Source organism: Triticum urartu, chromosome 1A (genome assembly GCF_056163025.1).
Source record: "Triticum urartu cultivar PI428250 chromosome 1A, HENAU_Tu73, whole genome shotgun sequence".
NCBI classification, from domain to species: Eukaryota; Viridiplantae; Streptophyta; class Magnoliopsida; order Poales; family Poaceae; genus Triticum; species Triticum urartu.
Window position 1 is genome coordinate 144,123,645 of NC_141873.1, and position 15,832 is coordinate 144,139,476.

Sequence of the window (15,832 nt, forward strand, 5' to 3'; positions counted from 1 at the left end):
TCATTTGTTCCCACACCAAGCCCCTGGCAGGTTATGCCAAGGTATTTCTGTGAAATAACTGTAGGAGCCATATTTGTTGGGGAAACCATGCAGATGATTAATTCGGATATTGTTTAAATGTAACTGAGCGATATGCCAATGATTACTTATGATCTTATATATATATATAAGCCATCCTCCCGGCTATTTGACATCCTCGGGGTTGGAGGCGGAGGAACAGGCATAGTACAGGCTTGAGAAATAGAGAGTGCGGTCTACAACAAGTTATTTTGGACCACCTGTCGCACGTCTGCGCCGCTAGTCCTCGGTGAGGGGAATCCTTGATGGAAATAGCCCCTTAGGTGAGTGTATGGATCCAGACTCCGATGGAGCCAGTTTCCGATGTTTATCCTGTTCGTCACCTATTTTTAAAGGATAGCGAAGGAAGAAATAAAAGAAGATAAATAATAATAATAATAATAATAAGTTACTAGAGTGCTTGCTGGCTTGTTCGTATTGTGCTTCCGCCAATGCCCATGGTATCTTGAGTGCGTAATGATGTATGCGTGGTACAAACTTTGTAGGTGTACGGAGTGGGCGGCAAAAACCAGGTTGCTATTTCCGTTCTAGGAGTAGTTGATCCTCGGGTGGAGAATGCTTCTGACCCCTGGTGTTTCTTGGTGAACCTTTTAGTCATCCCTGTCGCTTGGCAGCCTCCACCCGCTGTGTTCGGCGTTGAGCTTGCCGGCCTGTTTAAAGACCCAGCAGTTTCTGTTGGTATGATTAGCTGGTTCCGGGCCTCTCCCGCGCAGCCCCCAGAGCATCACTCCTGCTGCTGGTTGGGCCACTGCCTCGAGGTCTCTACCTGCTGCTGCAGCCTAGTTCTCCTGCAGTTCGGGGTTAGCGTAAGCTTGCTCCTGAGATATTGACCGTACCCCGTCGTCGTCGCTGAAGAAGTCGGCGAAGCCTCCGGGCGGCTCGTGGAAGACATGTGCTTCAGGCCCTCTAGCCGCCCATCCCGGTCCGGGGAACGGATTGGGGCCTTCCCCCGGCAAGTATTTCGGGTTCACCATGCAGGGCACGTAGGCGTCTGTGGCCACCTCACCAGAGCCGCCACGCAGGTGCCTCGCGCCTTGAGCCGCCAGTCGAGGTGCTTGGCCCTGATGGTCGCCGTGTGGTATCCTGCCACGTCCTCGCGGCGGGCCGTCAGTGCTTGTCCCTCCTAGCGATGGCGTGGCCATGGAAGGACGGCCCTCGCTGGGACCTGCGCCGGCGTCATCGAATCCCCCTGACGCCCCAGGGGGTGCGCGGGCTCGCCCGGGCCTCGCGCGTGCCTCCGCCATGACCTGGGGTGCGGTCAAGGAGCAGAAAGGTGGCGTACCCCTGCAGGCGGCGTCCAGTAGCTCAGCGACTCGTTCTAGTAGTGCATCGCGACCGCTCTCCACTAGCCTGCACCGCAGCAGCTCCCGCCATGATGAGCGCGGCTCGCTTGTTCGCCTGCTCTCGCCGGGTGTGTGGTGCCATTGCCGTAGCGTAACCTGAGGATCGCGCGGCTGCGCACGTGCGCCAGCCCGCGGGTGTTAGGAGGCGCGCGGGCCGCCTGGAGCGCGGAGTTGAGGACTTCTTTTTTTAGATCCTTCTAATCAATATCTAACGTATATAAATGCATCAATCTCTAATTCATGAATCACATGGTGTGTAGTTAGTTACAACCTGATTCCTCTCTTAAGTAAATGGTGAAGGTCTTGCCGTTTTCAAATGGAGTGTTATCTAAACAAGAAAAATGTGATGTCAAGATGAACTAAATCTCTTCTGTTTACATCATGATTTCAACCATTTCAAAATTGCGCATCAACAATAAACTCAAAAAATGCTGATATGCTACTCTGTTGGCACACACAAAATAACAAGAATTTTTTTTTGAACCAGGCTATACCCCTTTCCATTGCAAATGAACGGAAATACAAAGTTCAGAAACATGTCAGGAGAAGGGAAAGAGGTAAAGCGAGTTCGGGCACTGCCAGGAAACCCACTACATTCGCCCGCCATCGAAACGAATGCCATGGGGCGAAAACCTAGACAGCACCGAAAATCCACAGCAAACACCCTATTTCTTGAGTTTTCACTACAGACAACGACATGAGACATCCACAAAAGAACCGAAACGCCATCACAGGATCGTAGGATCGCCCATCTCCAGCCAACGAGACTTCTTGCAAACCTTCAATCTCCCCCGATTGGCACCCTCACCGCGTTGCACATTTCCATCGTGCGCATCGTGCTCGACCTGATCATCTCAGCACCGCTTAGTAGCACCTTGGCGCCCTCCTCCTCCTGCAGCCCTGTCCAGTACAGCAGGAAAGAACACATGGAAAAAACTATCTCAAAAGGCGTTTTGATACGTTTCTTTTCGAACATAGCTCGGTTTTGAGCTAGCCAAATGGCCCAGCAAGCAGCAGCCAAGCCCACAGTATAGTACTTTTGTCCATCAGGGAGAAAAGCATGGCACCATGCAAAATATTGCCAGTAGCTATTCGGACACATCTCAGTACCCAATACTAACCAAACGCATCTCTCGATCACTTTAGCCACAGGGCAAGTAAAAAAACAGATGTTGGGAGGTTTCCAACTCGTTACAGAAAGAGCATGTAGGATTCCCAGTCCATTTCCTCGTTCTCATGACTTGCCTAGTGAGCACTGCGTCCTGAGACAGCTGCCACAGGAAGATCTTGATTTTGAGAGGGATTTTGGCTTTCCAAATCCATCTATAATGGCAACCACTAAGAGGGTTTTCAAGCCACTTATACACAGATTTAGTGGAGAATTTGCCATTACTATTAAGCCCCCAGTAGACCCGGTCCCCACCCTGGCTCAGCTAGATATTCTTGATCGTATTACTTATTTCTCCCCATTGACAGGACAACTCAGGCGTGAGCCTCCTTCTGAAGAAAGAATGGACATCCACAGATTTGAACCTATCAATAGTGCAATCCTGATCATTACAAATCTCAAACAGCGAAGGGTAAAGGGTCTGGAAAGGACTTAGCCCGTTTATGGCATCTTTCCAGACTCTAACTAGGTCACCAGATTCCAGATGGATCCTTCTGCCCACAAAGTAAATATCTTTGACTTTAAGCAGGGCTTTCCAGCAAGGGGACTCAGAAAACATGGGCTTAACCGAGGCCACAGATTTGTTAGTCAGGTAGTGCGCCCGAACAATATCTTGCCACATACTCTGTTGGCACACACAAAATAACAAGAATTATCAAATGCGGGGCGTTTTACTTGGAAAGGGAGTTGGATTGGTGAGTACTTAATTTAAGAAAAAAAATCACGTCCATTACAATATCACAGAGGTTAGGCCCGCGACGGCAGAGGCAACAACGGAAGATTAGGACGCTATGAGCTAGATCACTTGGATGATGGAAGACACTACAGTGGATTAGAGCATGCTATGAAGCACATGAAGAGGGGGTTTGTTCATGCCACTGGTAGGGGCGTATCCACGTTCAGCTTCCTGGGTGCACAAGACACTAGGTGCAAAATTGATTCCTTGGTAATTTTGTGTATAGAATAGTGTGTGACACCCTGTTTTTAGATGTAAAGTTTGTGTGATTTTACACTGGGACAGTCATTTTCTCTCTGGGTCCACCCCTGGCCACTGGCGAGCATCCGTCAACTCATCAGGACCTTCATTGCGCCTTTGCTGATTCATTGTGGATGTCTCTTGAGATGAAGTTTGTTCTTTTCACCCGTTGCAACGCAGGGATATTTGTGTTAGTTAAAAAAAGAGCGCGCCGTCACAAAAATTTGACCGCAACATTATGGTAATCCTGCAAAAAAAACATTATGGTAATCCACTTCTTTCTAGAACTACATGGGGCCGTATAGTAGTTTTGTAGTGCACGGTGGCGATCCGGTTGACGCGTAGGCACCCATAGAAAAAGACTAGCCGGCCATACAAGGCAGGGGTCGTGACAAAAGAAACCCGCGGAAAGAGAGAGAGCCGTCACGGACCGGTCAGTCCACCACTCCACACGGTAGTACGGCCAGGCAGCCCCCAAATCAGTCCACCACACCACAGACGATATTTTCCTTTTCCATTTTCCCCTAACCCCGCTGCGGTGGGACCCGACAGCGAATCGCAGCCCACCACTCTAGCAACTCTACTCGGCTCGGCGACCCGCTTTCCTCCCCACTCCGTTCTCCCCACCCGCGTACGCCGCGGTACAACGCCACACACGCGGGCGAGCGACCCGCCTTCCGCGCGCCTTCTCCGCCTCATAATTTTAGTCTCCCGTCACGCATACCGCGTCCCGAGCTCCCCCCGCGGCCCCATACCTATATATGACTTCGCCCCCGCGCTCCATCATACCTCAACCATCTCCTCCTCCTCGATCATCCTCCTCATCCCGCGTCTCACTGAAGCACCCGACTGCCAGTACTGTACTTCGGAGTGCCGCCGCCGATCGAGCTAGCTCCGACAGCCAAGACTCGACGAGACCGATCGGATCATGAACACCTACCTCACGCCCTTCACCCCTCTTCCATCGCTCTTCGACGGCCCAGCAGCTGCCGACGACCACTCCTCCCTCCTCGCCTTCCTCATGAACGACGACCTCGCCGCCGCGCCCGACGCCTTCCCTTACAACGGCGGCGCCGAGGCCGCGCCAGCCTTCTTCGGACACGCCGCCGCGCCGTTGCCACCGCCGGTGGTGGCGCCACCAGCGGAAATGACTGGTCAAGGAAGGAAGCGCAGCTTCGTCCCCGCGGGAGACGACGGCTCGTCGCGGCCGCAGGCGGTCAGGAGGAAGGTGCAGGGTTCGCCGCCCACCTCGCCTGCCCACAGCGGCGGCGACGCTGCGCCAGCGGCAAGGAGCGGGGGCCGGCGGGTGTGGGTGAGGGAGCGGAGCACGGAGTGGTGGGACCGCCTCAGCGGCCCGGCGTGCCCGGACGCCGATTTCCGCCAGGCCTTCCGCATGTCGCGCGCCACCTTCGACGCGCTCTGCGACGAGCTCAGCGCCGCCGTCGCCAAGGAGGACACCGCGCTGCGTGCTGCCATACCCGTGCACCAGCGCGTCGCGGTCTGCCTCTGGCGCCTCGCCACCGGGGAGCCCCTCCGCGAGGTCTCCCGTCGCTTCGGCCTCGGCATCTCCACCTGCCATAACATCGTCCTCCAGGTCTGCGCCGCCCTCACCGCCGTTCTCCTGCCCAAGGCCGTCCGCTGGCCACTGGAATCCCCCGCCGCCAGGTTCCAGGCCCTGTCCGGGATCCCCGGCGTCGTCGGCTCCGTCTACACCGACCACATCCCCATCGGCCCACCCAAGGACGACGTGGCCGAGTACTACAACCGCCGCCTCACGGAGCGGAACAACAAGGCCTCCTACTCCGTCGCCGTGCAGGCCGTCGTGGACGCTGACGGCGCCTTCACGGACGTGTGCATCGGCCTCCCTGGCTCGCTGTCCGACGCCGCCGTGCTCGAGAGGTCCGCGCTGCACTCCCGCTGCGAGACCGGCATGCTCGGAGACGACCAGTGCCGGCTGGTGGGCGGCGCGAGCTACCCGCTCACGGACTGGATGCTCGTGCCGTACGCGCACCAGAACCTGACATGGGCGCAGCACGCCTTCAACGAGCGCATCGCCGCCGCGCGCGCAGCAGCACAGGGCGCCTTCCAGAGGCTCAAGGGGCGGTGGCGCTGCCTGCAGCGCCGCACGGAGCCCAAGCTGCCGGACCTCCACAACATGATCGGCGCCTGCTGCGTGCTGCACAACTTCTGCGAACGCAGCGGCGAGGAGTTCGACGCCGACATCCAGTCCGAACTCTCCCAGCAGGACGATGCCGACGTGGTCGCCGCTGCCAATCCAGTGCTGTCCGCAGCAGCCGACAAGGAGCGAGACAGGATTGCTCACGACCTCCTCCATGGCGGCCACCCCAGCGTTACATTCCTCTAGGGGTCTGTTCACCATGTCAAAACGCGGGCTTCTGTAATGTGATGAACTACTCATCTTCCATGAAAGCATAGGAAGAATCCCAGTTCAGAACATACAGCTTTCGGATGGGATTAGGACTATTTTTTTTTCATGCTTGTTCCAAGAGATATTTAGAAGGCACTGACACTGATATCAGAAAACGTAGCGCATTCAAGTCTGATATAAGTATCATAATGTGGAAGGAATTTACAATATTCATTTGTCCATACCCATGTCATTGAGTAATACTCAATCACTACTACAGACCAAATTGGCTAACATTTTAAGCGCCAGTCTATGATCATGTGATAGATACATCTCCATTTCTTGACTGGTATGTACAAGGCACAAGCAGAATTGCCCCAGCCAGATCTTGTTTGCTAGACAGCAAGACCTGCAACAAGGTCTTGGGTACAGTAATCTTACAAGCACCATTCTGTGAGGTGTGTTCTAGGTGGAAATCTGACTCTCACTTGCTACACTTGTGTAAATTCCAACGCATTTCCATCCGGGTCTCGTGCAAAGATTGCTGGTCGCCCGGATTTGCTGAGCGTGTAGCTGATTCCTGCATCACGGTGAAGGCATAGAAGGTCATTGTGTTGTCGGACAATGGATGATAGAGAAATTTGGTGAGGCTAATTAGAATCCAGCATAATGAATTGCAAAAGTAAATGCATACTAATTAACATTATAAAGTCATAGTAGGTGACGTGGTAATATCAACTAAGAGAATTAAGTTCTAACATAAAACATGGAACAGTGAGTCTTTTTGTTCTCATGTCAAAGAGATGGGAATGTGGGTGCTACAGTCATGTGGACGTAATATGCTCGAGATTCTTAGAAATCAATTGACCAGTCTTTTAAAAGATTATCTGATGAACATCACTGTTCAAGTGTTGAATCAACTATAACATCAGACCGCCCTTTTGACACCTTGCAACAATTTCTACAGAATGGTTATTTTAAACCCAGGACAGGTTTTTCCAGAGTCAAGACACCTATAACTTTACCCTCAGAGGTTTTGATTGCCATGTCTGTCACACAAATAGCCTGACTACGGCAACAGTTACAAATTTAGGCAGAACCATAACCATAACATACTATGGATAACTTCACTCTATTAACAGTAATTTACAGATACAGTTGAAACAATGAATATGTATATCTCTGCAACCATATCTACCAAGGCAAACGCCATCCTGCAGTTTTATAAGTTCGATTTTTAGTACTTGTACTACCAATCCATGGGTTTTCGTGGGGTCACCTTAGAATTTAATACTCCCTCCGATCCATATTACTTGTCGCTCACTTAATACAACTTTATACTAAAGTTGTAATAAGTGGGTGACAAGTAACACGAATCGGAGGGAGTATTTTTTTTATCCATGAGTAAGTATACAGATCCTTTTGGAGCTTGTGTGTTTAGTTGTTGAATTGTTGAAACTTTGTGCTACTCACCGCAGTAATGTAAGGTTAAATGCTCTACTAGCGGTTACCGTTGTTGGTGGCAAGTAGAGGAAAAAGGTATGTGCACACTGTAGCCAGTGTCTGATGTACACAGCAGAAAAAAATAGAGTTGGAATTCAGATATACCAGCTTTGCCAAAGATTTCTTTCAACTTCAAGACATCTCTGATTGCTATACAGGTATGACGATCACGCCCGCCATGCTCTGGGCGTCCTGTCAGTGGATCCGGATTTGGCAGCTCCATCAAGTGGATCATCTCAGAACCAACCCAGAGCCAAGCACCTCTGTACGGAAGCTTGTCATTTGGCCTAGCAGGATTCACCTTAAGACCTGAATGATCAACAGTATCATTTTACTTTATAAGCAGTGCATATACATGTGAAACATATACAACTCACAGGTAACTCACCAAGGAGGTCCTGGTAGAATGCCATCGACCTTTCAAGATTTTCACATAGTATTCCAACATGGTGCATACTAACAACTCCATAGTCAGGTTCTGCATTTGACATCAGAAATGATTTCATTCAGACACTAAGGAATAATTATGGAACTTTGACCCAAAATGTGTTGCTCTGTTATCTTGAGGTAATGGAACCCAGCCTTTCTAAGTCTTATGAAACAAGAAATGACATTGACACAAAAACTTGCTTATCAACGATAGGAATGCAGAGTACTCTTATGACATCATGCAAATTAAGCTCTTGGTAATTTTCCTTGCACATAGAGATCAAGACCTACCTGCCACTTATATTTTGATGCTGCATGTACTAACATATTACTCTATGACATGCAAGCAAATTCTAGTGAGCACCCATAATTTCAGAAAAAATGAACACCGTGAATGCAAATATCGACCAAGGTTGGCCTCGTCAGCAACCCTGGCTAGCTTTGATTGTTAAGCCAAAAATCTGGCTAGTTCCAGTTTTGCTACTTCAGTACCAGCTACTAAAGACATGCCATAGTTCAGGTTTTAATGCCTAACATATTGATATACTGCTCCTTTCAGAGAACTAATTCTAAAGCTGTTGCTTGTGTCTTTGTATACACTACTCTCAACTGCTCCTCAGAACCTCCATTGAAAAATGCAAACACAGGTAGCCTCTGTGATTGGATCTGCAACTTTAGAATTAGTACTAACTAAAACTAGATCTAAATTCTTCTAGACCATGGTACTGATCTAACTAGTACTAGTCGTATCGGTGTAATTGCAGAGAGAGAATTTCTTGGACAGTCCAGGCCCAAACTGAGGCAGCAAAACATTTTTCCTCCACGACCAAACGTCGCCAATGTTTTCACTCCGCAGATTCAGTAACGCAGAAATTAAATACTAAAGAAACAATCTTTGCACTCCATACAGCCTAAAGCACATCTCGTCTACACCGATGTGCTATCAGTACTAGATAGGAACCAAAAAACAAAAGTACTACGATAGGAACATAAAAAACTTACCCTGGGACTGCTCCTTGGCCGTCAGGGCCTGCTCACCGCCGGTGGCCACCGACATGTGAGTCCGGATCCGGCGGTGTGCGGCAGCAGAGGGAGTGTGATGCGTTCTGACCGCAGCGCAGGCCTTTCCGGAGCCGGATGCGGAGAGGAGAGGGAGAGAAGAGAGGTACCTCATCGCCATTGTGGCCTTCCCAAGAACAACTCCGATTCGGCTCCGTGCGTGGGCTTTCTGGGCCTGTATTTTTGTGTGGCTCCAGCCTTCTCACCTTTTACTGTCTCTTTCAGGTTTTTTTCTGGTTATTTTTTTGGTGCCGATGGGATTAATTGCACGCCTCAAATTTCTTCTTTTCTCTCCAAAAGAACCATTCCTTGAATTTCATGATGCCGGCAAATAGTAGGACAATGATCATTTTCCTATTTTCCTTTTAACATTTCTTTCAAATTTATTTCCTCATGTGATTTAAACTATTCCTCTACACAATTAGTTTATCCGTTTCCCTCGCAAAAAAATAGTTTATCCGTTTATATTGACATTGTGCTCATGGAGGTTATTCAATTGTCTAACCTAGAGGGGCAAATGAGTTTTGAACAATCTAGACTAAACTCGGCTTAGAACGAGCTCAAATTGACTTGAGATACCGGAGGTGGAAGTAGACTTGTGCCCCAAGGACCTACTTGCAATTTCATTCATTGTCAGGGGTGTATGCTGGAGTTGGTTTAATGGATTGGAGTTTATTTCCGCAAAAAAAAATTGAACATGTGGCTCATATTCGGCTTGTAGTGATTTTGATTCAATCTCGAGCCAGATTTTAGCCAACTAAATTTTTTACTATTAAAGAGGAGTTGGTCATCGTATGTTTGCCTTCACCTCTCGAGCTCTTTCACTAACCCTACGAGGAAAAAAAAGGAGAAAGCCTAGCACATATGAAAAAACAAAAAAAACAGCCCATCTTTCGCCCATTTTTCATTTTTCTCTCCAAATCTCTCTCTCTCTCGACCCACCCCAACACGCCCCTCCCCCGACCACCCCAGCACCATCTCTCTATTCACCTCTCTGGCGCCCCTCTCCCTATAGCCTCGACTTCCAAATGCCCTTCCTGATAGGAACTAACTAGGCCACTAGCAATGTTCATAAGAGAAATAAAATTTGGGCAGGAAAGTAGTGGAGGACGATTCACTTAGATTTGAAAAGCACTGGAGTTAGGGTAGCCGAAACACGACGAACTTGGATTACTGTCGGGTCGAATCCAACAGATCTTGGGTAGGGGGTCCCAAATCTCGAGCTAGTAGTCTTACTGATGCGGAGCATCCTGTGGACATCACCATGTCAAGAGTCCATTCGGTGAGTGACACGTGCGACATCTACTTCACATACACAAAGGTGAATCATCTCCTTTACATGTGCTCACTTGACCCATTCGAGGATGGTATACTACTTGACACTTCTCTCGTGTGCATGCATAGGTATTGTCAGAGCTTCACGGATGTTGAGGAGTGCAAGCGCCGAGGAACAACTACACCATCTGCTAGGGAAGCCTGGAAGCAACGACAGAAGAAGACGAAGCTGCTGACGCTACAGCGGCCGGACATCCGGCGCCTATGCAGCCTCCAAGGAGCTGCACCAATAGACGGACGAAGCATCAGTGGCCGGACATCCGGCCCGTGTGCCCGGACATCCGGTGCCTCGCCAACCCCCGGACATCTGGCATCATCCCCGGAAATCCGGCAGTGACATATCCAAAGAGCAACCGGAGTGCCACTTCAGCCCGCACATCCGGCCGAGACCCCGGACATCCGGCTCATCCCGAAGCCCCGGACATCTGGCCCCCAGACCAGACATCCGACACCTGCGCGTGCCTAACCGGGCCAAAGACCCATGTATCCCCTCCTCACTTACCCCTTCGTGGCCCTAGACTATATATACTCCTCCACCTCCTTCTAGTTAGGGTTAGCAAAGTGATAGCTCATTTGTATGTGAGCTTTGCTCCTACCTACCTCTACTCTTGAGAGTACTCCATTGGAGGCCAAGACCTCCATCTAGGAGAAGATCTCGAGGGATTCAAGACCTCCTCACGGAGAAGATCCTTCTAGGATTCAAGCCCCCATCTCCTTTGGATTTGGGATGAACTTTACCTTGTATCTTTCCCTTTGTTGTTCATGTACCTTCTGGATCTTGTGTGTTTGATTGTCTAGTGGATGTGTGATTGGACCTGTTCTTGAGTGTTTCCCCTTGTGATTTCTCCCCGTTCTTCCCCGTGTTCTTCATATTCTTCGAGGGAATCCACTCAAATCGTGAAAGATCAGCCTACACTGGGTTAGCCCCATATCATATGGTATCATGAGTCACGTTTATCACGTATTTGGAGTCCCTCCCATCGTTTTCTAGTCTTCTTTTGCTAGATTTCGTCCTAAATTCGAAAATCCCCACCAAAAATAGCCCCCAATTTTTTTGTGATTTGTTTGTTTGATGATGTTTTTTTGATTTTGATCCATGGATTCGTTGTGTCTTGAGTAGATCTAGCTTCTCCCCACTTTTCTCCACCTTCCATCCACAAAATCCGTCAAATTTTTGAAGGAAATATGCCCTAGAGGCAATAATAAATTTGTTATTTATATTTCCTTATATCATGATAAATGTTTATTATTCACGCTAGAATTGTATTAACCGGAAACTTAGTACATGTGTGAATACATAGACAAAACAGAGTGTCCCTAGTATGCCTCTACTTGACTAGCTCGTTAATCAAAGATGGTTAAGTTTCCTGACCATAGACATGTGTTGTCATTTGATGAATGGGATCACATCATTAGAGAATGATTTTAAGGACAAGACCCATCCGTTAGGTTAGCATAAATGATCGTTTAGTTTTATTGCTATTGCTTTCATCATGACTTATACATGTTCCTCTAACTATGAGATTATGCAACTCCCGAATACCGGAGGAACACCTTGTGTGCTATCAAACGTCACAACATAACTGGGTGATTATAAAGATGCTCTACAGGTGTTTCCGATGGTGTTTGTTGAGTTGGCATAGATCGAGATTAGGATTTATCACTCCGATTGTCGAAGAGGTATCTCTGGGCCCTCTCGGTAATGCACATCACTATAAGCCTTGCAAGCAATGTGACTAATGAGTTAGTTGCGGGATGTTGCATTACGGAACGAGTAAAGAGACTTTCCGGTAACGAGATTGAACTAGGTATGATGATACCGACGATCGAATCTCGGGCAAGTAACATACCGATGACAAAGGGTACAATGTATGTTGTTATGCGGTTTAACCGATAAAGATCTTCGTAGAGTATGTAGGAGCCAATATGAGCATCCAGGTTTCACTATTGGTTATTGACCAGAGATGTGTCTCGGTCATGTCTACATAGTTCTCAAACCCGTAGGGTCCGCACGCTTAATGTTCGATGACGATTTGTATTATGAGTTATGTGATTTGATGTACCAAAGGTTTTTAGGAGTCTTGGATGAGATCATGGACATGACGAGGAGTCTCAAAATGGTCGAGACGTAAAGATTGATATATTGGAAGGCTATATTCGGACATCGGAAGGTTTCGAGTGATTCGGGTATTTTTCGGAGTACCGGAGAGTTACGGGAATTCGCCGAGGGAAGTAGTGGGCCTTAATGGGCCATACGGGAAAGGAGAGACGGGCCTCAAGGGTTGGCCGCCCCCCATGGAAAGTCTTAATTGGACTAGGGAGGGGGCGGCGCCCCCTCTCTTTCCTTCTCCCTCTCCTACTCCTTCCCATTCACTACAAAAAAAAGACACATCCGTGACATTTTGGGCCGAACGATTTTTTTTTCTGTCATACATATGACACTTCTATGACGATAATTGTGACAAAACTCGGTATCATCATAGATGTGGTGGGCTCCTACTTCTATGACAAAAAATCATGATAGAAAATTGGCTTTTCGTCCTGGGCGGGCCAGAGACGCAGCTGCATGACATTCTTTGGGCCGTCCATGACGGAAAAAACCGTGGTAGAAGCAAGGGCGAGGAAAATTTCGGGGAGTTCCCGGTTACGGTGGGAGGTCGGGGGCCGAGCGATGCGCGCTTCTCTCGTACACGTACGCGCGTGTGTGCGAGGCATTGGCTCTAACTGAACCCGAGCGAGGCGTTGGGCTCTAACTAAACCCGAGTGATTGCATTGCAGGCTACGCGTTACTGAACCCGAGCGATCGATCGATGGCTGTTAACTGAACCCAATCGAGCGATTCCTTCGCTACTGCTGCTAACTGAAGCCGATCGATGCTGCCTCTAGATGAACAGTGAGCGTTGCGGGAGGGGGGTTGGATGAACAGTTCCCGGTGGGGGTGGATGAACAGGACCCCGTGGTGTTGCCTCTAGATGAACAAGACCCCGATCGATCGAGCCGATTGGGGCTGGATGAACAGGACCCCGTGGAGGGCTGGATGAACAGGACCACCCCGTGGAGGGCTGGATGAACAATAGACGGTGGAGGGCAGGATGAACAGTAGCCCGTGGAGGGGTGGTTGAACAGGAGCCCGTGGAGAGGGCTGGTTGAACAGTAGCCGGTGGATTAGCGCGCGATGGAGGCTGGATGAACAGGAGCCCGTGGATGAACAGTCGCAGGTGGAGGCTGGAGGAGGTCGACGGTGGATGAACAGTAGCTCGTGGAGGCTGGAGGGGGTCGACGGTGGAGATGAACAGTATCCCATGGAGTCCCGTTTTGCGGTACGCCACACCCCTCCCGATGAACAGGACCCCCGTTTCGACCGTAGCGCTCCAATACAAGTCCGTTTCCTCCGTTTTGCGGTACGCCACACCCCTCCCGATGAACAAGACCCCCGTTTCGACCGTAGGAGGTCCGTTTCCTCCGTTGCGATATGCCAGACCCCTCCCGATCAACAGGACCCCGTTCCGAACGTAGGAGGTCTGTTTCCTCCGTTGTGCGGTACGCCAGGCCTCATTTCCATCGCCTGTTCCGTCCAAGCCCTCCTGATGAACACGACCACGCATTCCGTTCCGACCCAGCCGGTTGGCTCCCACGCGTTCCGTTGCCTCCCGATGAACACGACGCATTCCGTTGCCTCCCCATGAACACGACGCATTCCATTGCCTCCCCATGAACGCGGCGCATTCCGTTGCCTCCCCATGAACACGACGCATTCCGTTGCCTCCCCATGAACACGATGACGACGCTGTTTCTCCGTTCCGCCCCAGCCATGTACACGAGCCCTGGCCATACGTATGCGCGAGTAGGCGTTCGAGACCCTGCCCGTATGTACACATACATGGCCGTATTTTATTTCTTGCACCCTGGCCGTTGTACGTACGTGTACATGCTACGTGCGTGCCTCTACTACGATACATGCGCGCATCTACTACGACACGTGCACGCCTCTACATCGACCAGTATGTACGTACACGTTCGCGACCAGAATGACAACGCTACGTACGCTTCGACCAGGTGGGTCCCGACTGTCAGGCACTTCCTTGCCTGCGAAGATGTAGCTGGTGGGTCCCAGCAGTCAGGGGGCGAATCATTTTTTTCCCGGACGCACTTCCTTGCGTGCGAAGATGTAGCTAGTGGGTCCCAGCAGTCAGGGGGAAACGTTTTTTCGCGAAATACAGTGGCCCGTCCGGTGGGTCCCTGCTATCAGGTGGAGGAATCATTATTTTCCGCGTAATAAGGAGGCACTTCCTTGCTGCGGCCGTGGACCCAGCTGTCAGCATCTCCACGTACAGTCCACGTCCTATGGAAGTCGTTCCTTGACCACGTTGACCACGCCACGCCGAGAGCACCAGGGTGGTGGACGACGGCGAAGCCTAGGAAGGGGACGACACGAAGGCAGGGAAGACTCGGCATTGTTTTTGTTTCCCACGCGGAGGGGAGTACGACTGTACGAGGGTTTACTGGTTTGTCTGCCGTCGCCGGAGAATAACAGCAGGTGTGGGTGAGTAGAGGGATGGCTAGGCCAGCAATGGGAGTACGGTGGGGCGGTGAGGCCTGCGCGGCAGCACAGCCGGCCGCGGGGAGGAGGGAGCAGGCAGTCCCGCTGGCGCTTGTTTGAGCGGCTGGAGTAGGAAGAGCAGAGATTGAAGAAGCACGATGGCCGTTGGATGGACATCCAACAGTCAGTGCTTGTGCGTCAACCTTTTTTTAGGAAAGCCTCAAATCTGTGGAAAACAGCATACAGCCCATCTGCCATTATTTCTAATAATTTACAGCCCATTTGCTAATTCTTAAGGTTTTCTTGGAGCCCACATTCTTTTTGTTAGCATTATAGCCCATATTGTGGCAACGGTTAAAAAATTATACGAAATTTTGAATATTTCGGTACGGTCCGAACTGTTTTTAATCCCGAAATTTCGACTCACATTCAAACTGATTTAAAAAATAAATGTATATCAATATAAAATCCAACAAATTCTCCACACATAAAAATTAATGTAATTTAAAATCTTGAAATAAAAAAAGATATTTGAAACTAAATGCTGGTTTGATGTGTTTTAAAAATGTACAACCCATTTCTCATTACTGATGGGCCATTTTCTCGGCCAGCCGAATGAAATCTCTCCTCGTCTTGAAAGATTTGCAACCCAACAGGTCTGACAAAGCGACTTACTTGGCAAATCACAAAAAACTGGGCTGTGGCCGTGTACCCAGCTGTCAGCCTCTCCACGTACAGTACTCTTCCGATGGAAGTCGTTCCTTGACCACGTTGACCACGCCGCACGAAGAGCACCACGACGGTGGACGACGGCGAGGCCTAGGAAGGGGACGACGCGACAGTGGAAGCCCGTGCGGAGAGGACTACGAGGGTTCACTGGTTCAGCTGCAGTGTGAGGCTGCCGTCGCCGCAGGGCCTGGCCAGCGGTGGGAATAGTAGGGAGCAGTGAGGCCTCTGCGGCAGCACAGCCGGCCACGGGAGGCAGGAGTATGCGGCACGACCGGCGCTGCTTTGGGTGGCTGGAGCAAGAAGA

General features: G+C 50.1%; 1 protein-coding gene across 1 annotated transcript; it reads right to left on the reverse strand.

Annotated features, from left to right (window-relative positions):
• Positions 1–6,101: 6,101 nt before the first annotated feature.
• On the reverse strand, positions 6,102–9,134 carry LOC125551577 (Lactoylglutathione lyase / glyoxalase I family protein). Its single transcript, XM_048714831.2, has 4 exons — positions 8,868–9,134; positions 7,825–7,914; positions 7,542–7,745; positions 6,102–6,513 (listed from the first exon to the last, which is right to left on the reverse strand). The coding sequence occupies exons 1-4, from the start codon at positions 9,043–9,045 to the stop codon at positions 6,425–6,427; spliced, it is 561 nt and encodes a 186-aa protein (XP_048570788.2). The 5' UTR covers positions 9,046–9,134; the 3' UTR covers positions 6,102–6,424.
• Between the last annotated feature and the right edge of the window lie 6,698 nt (positions 9,135–15,832).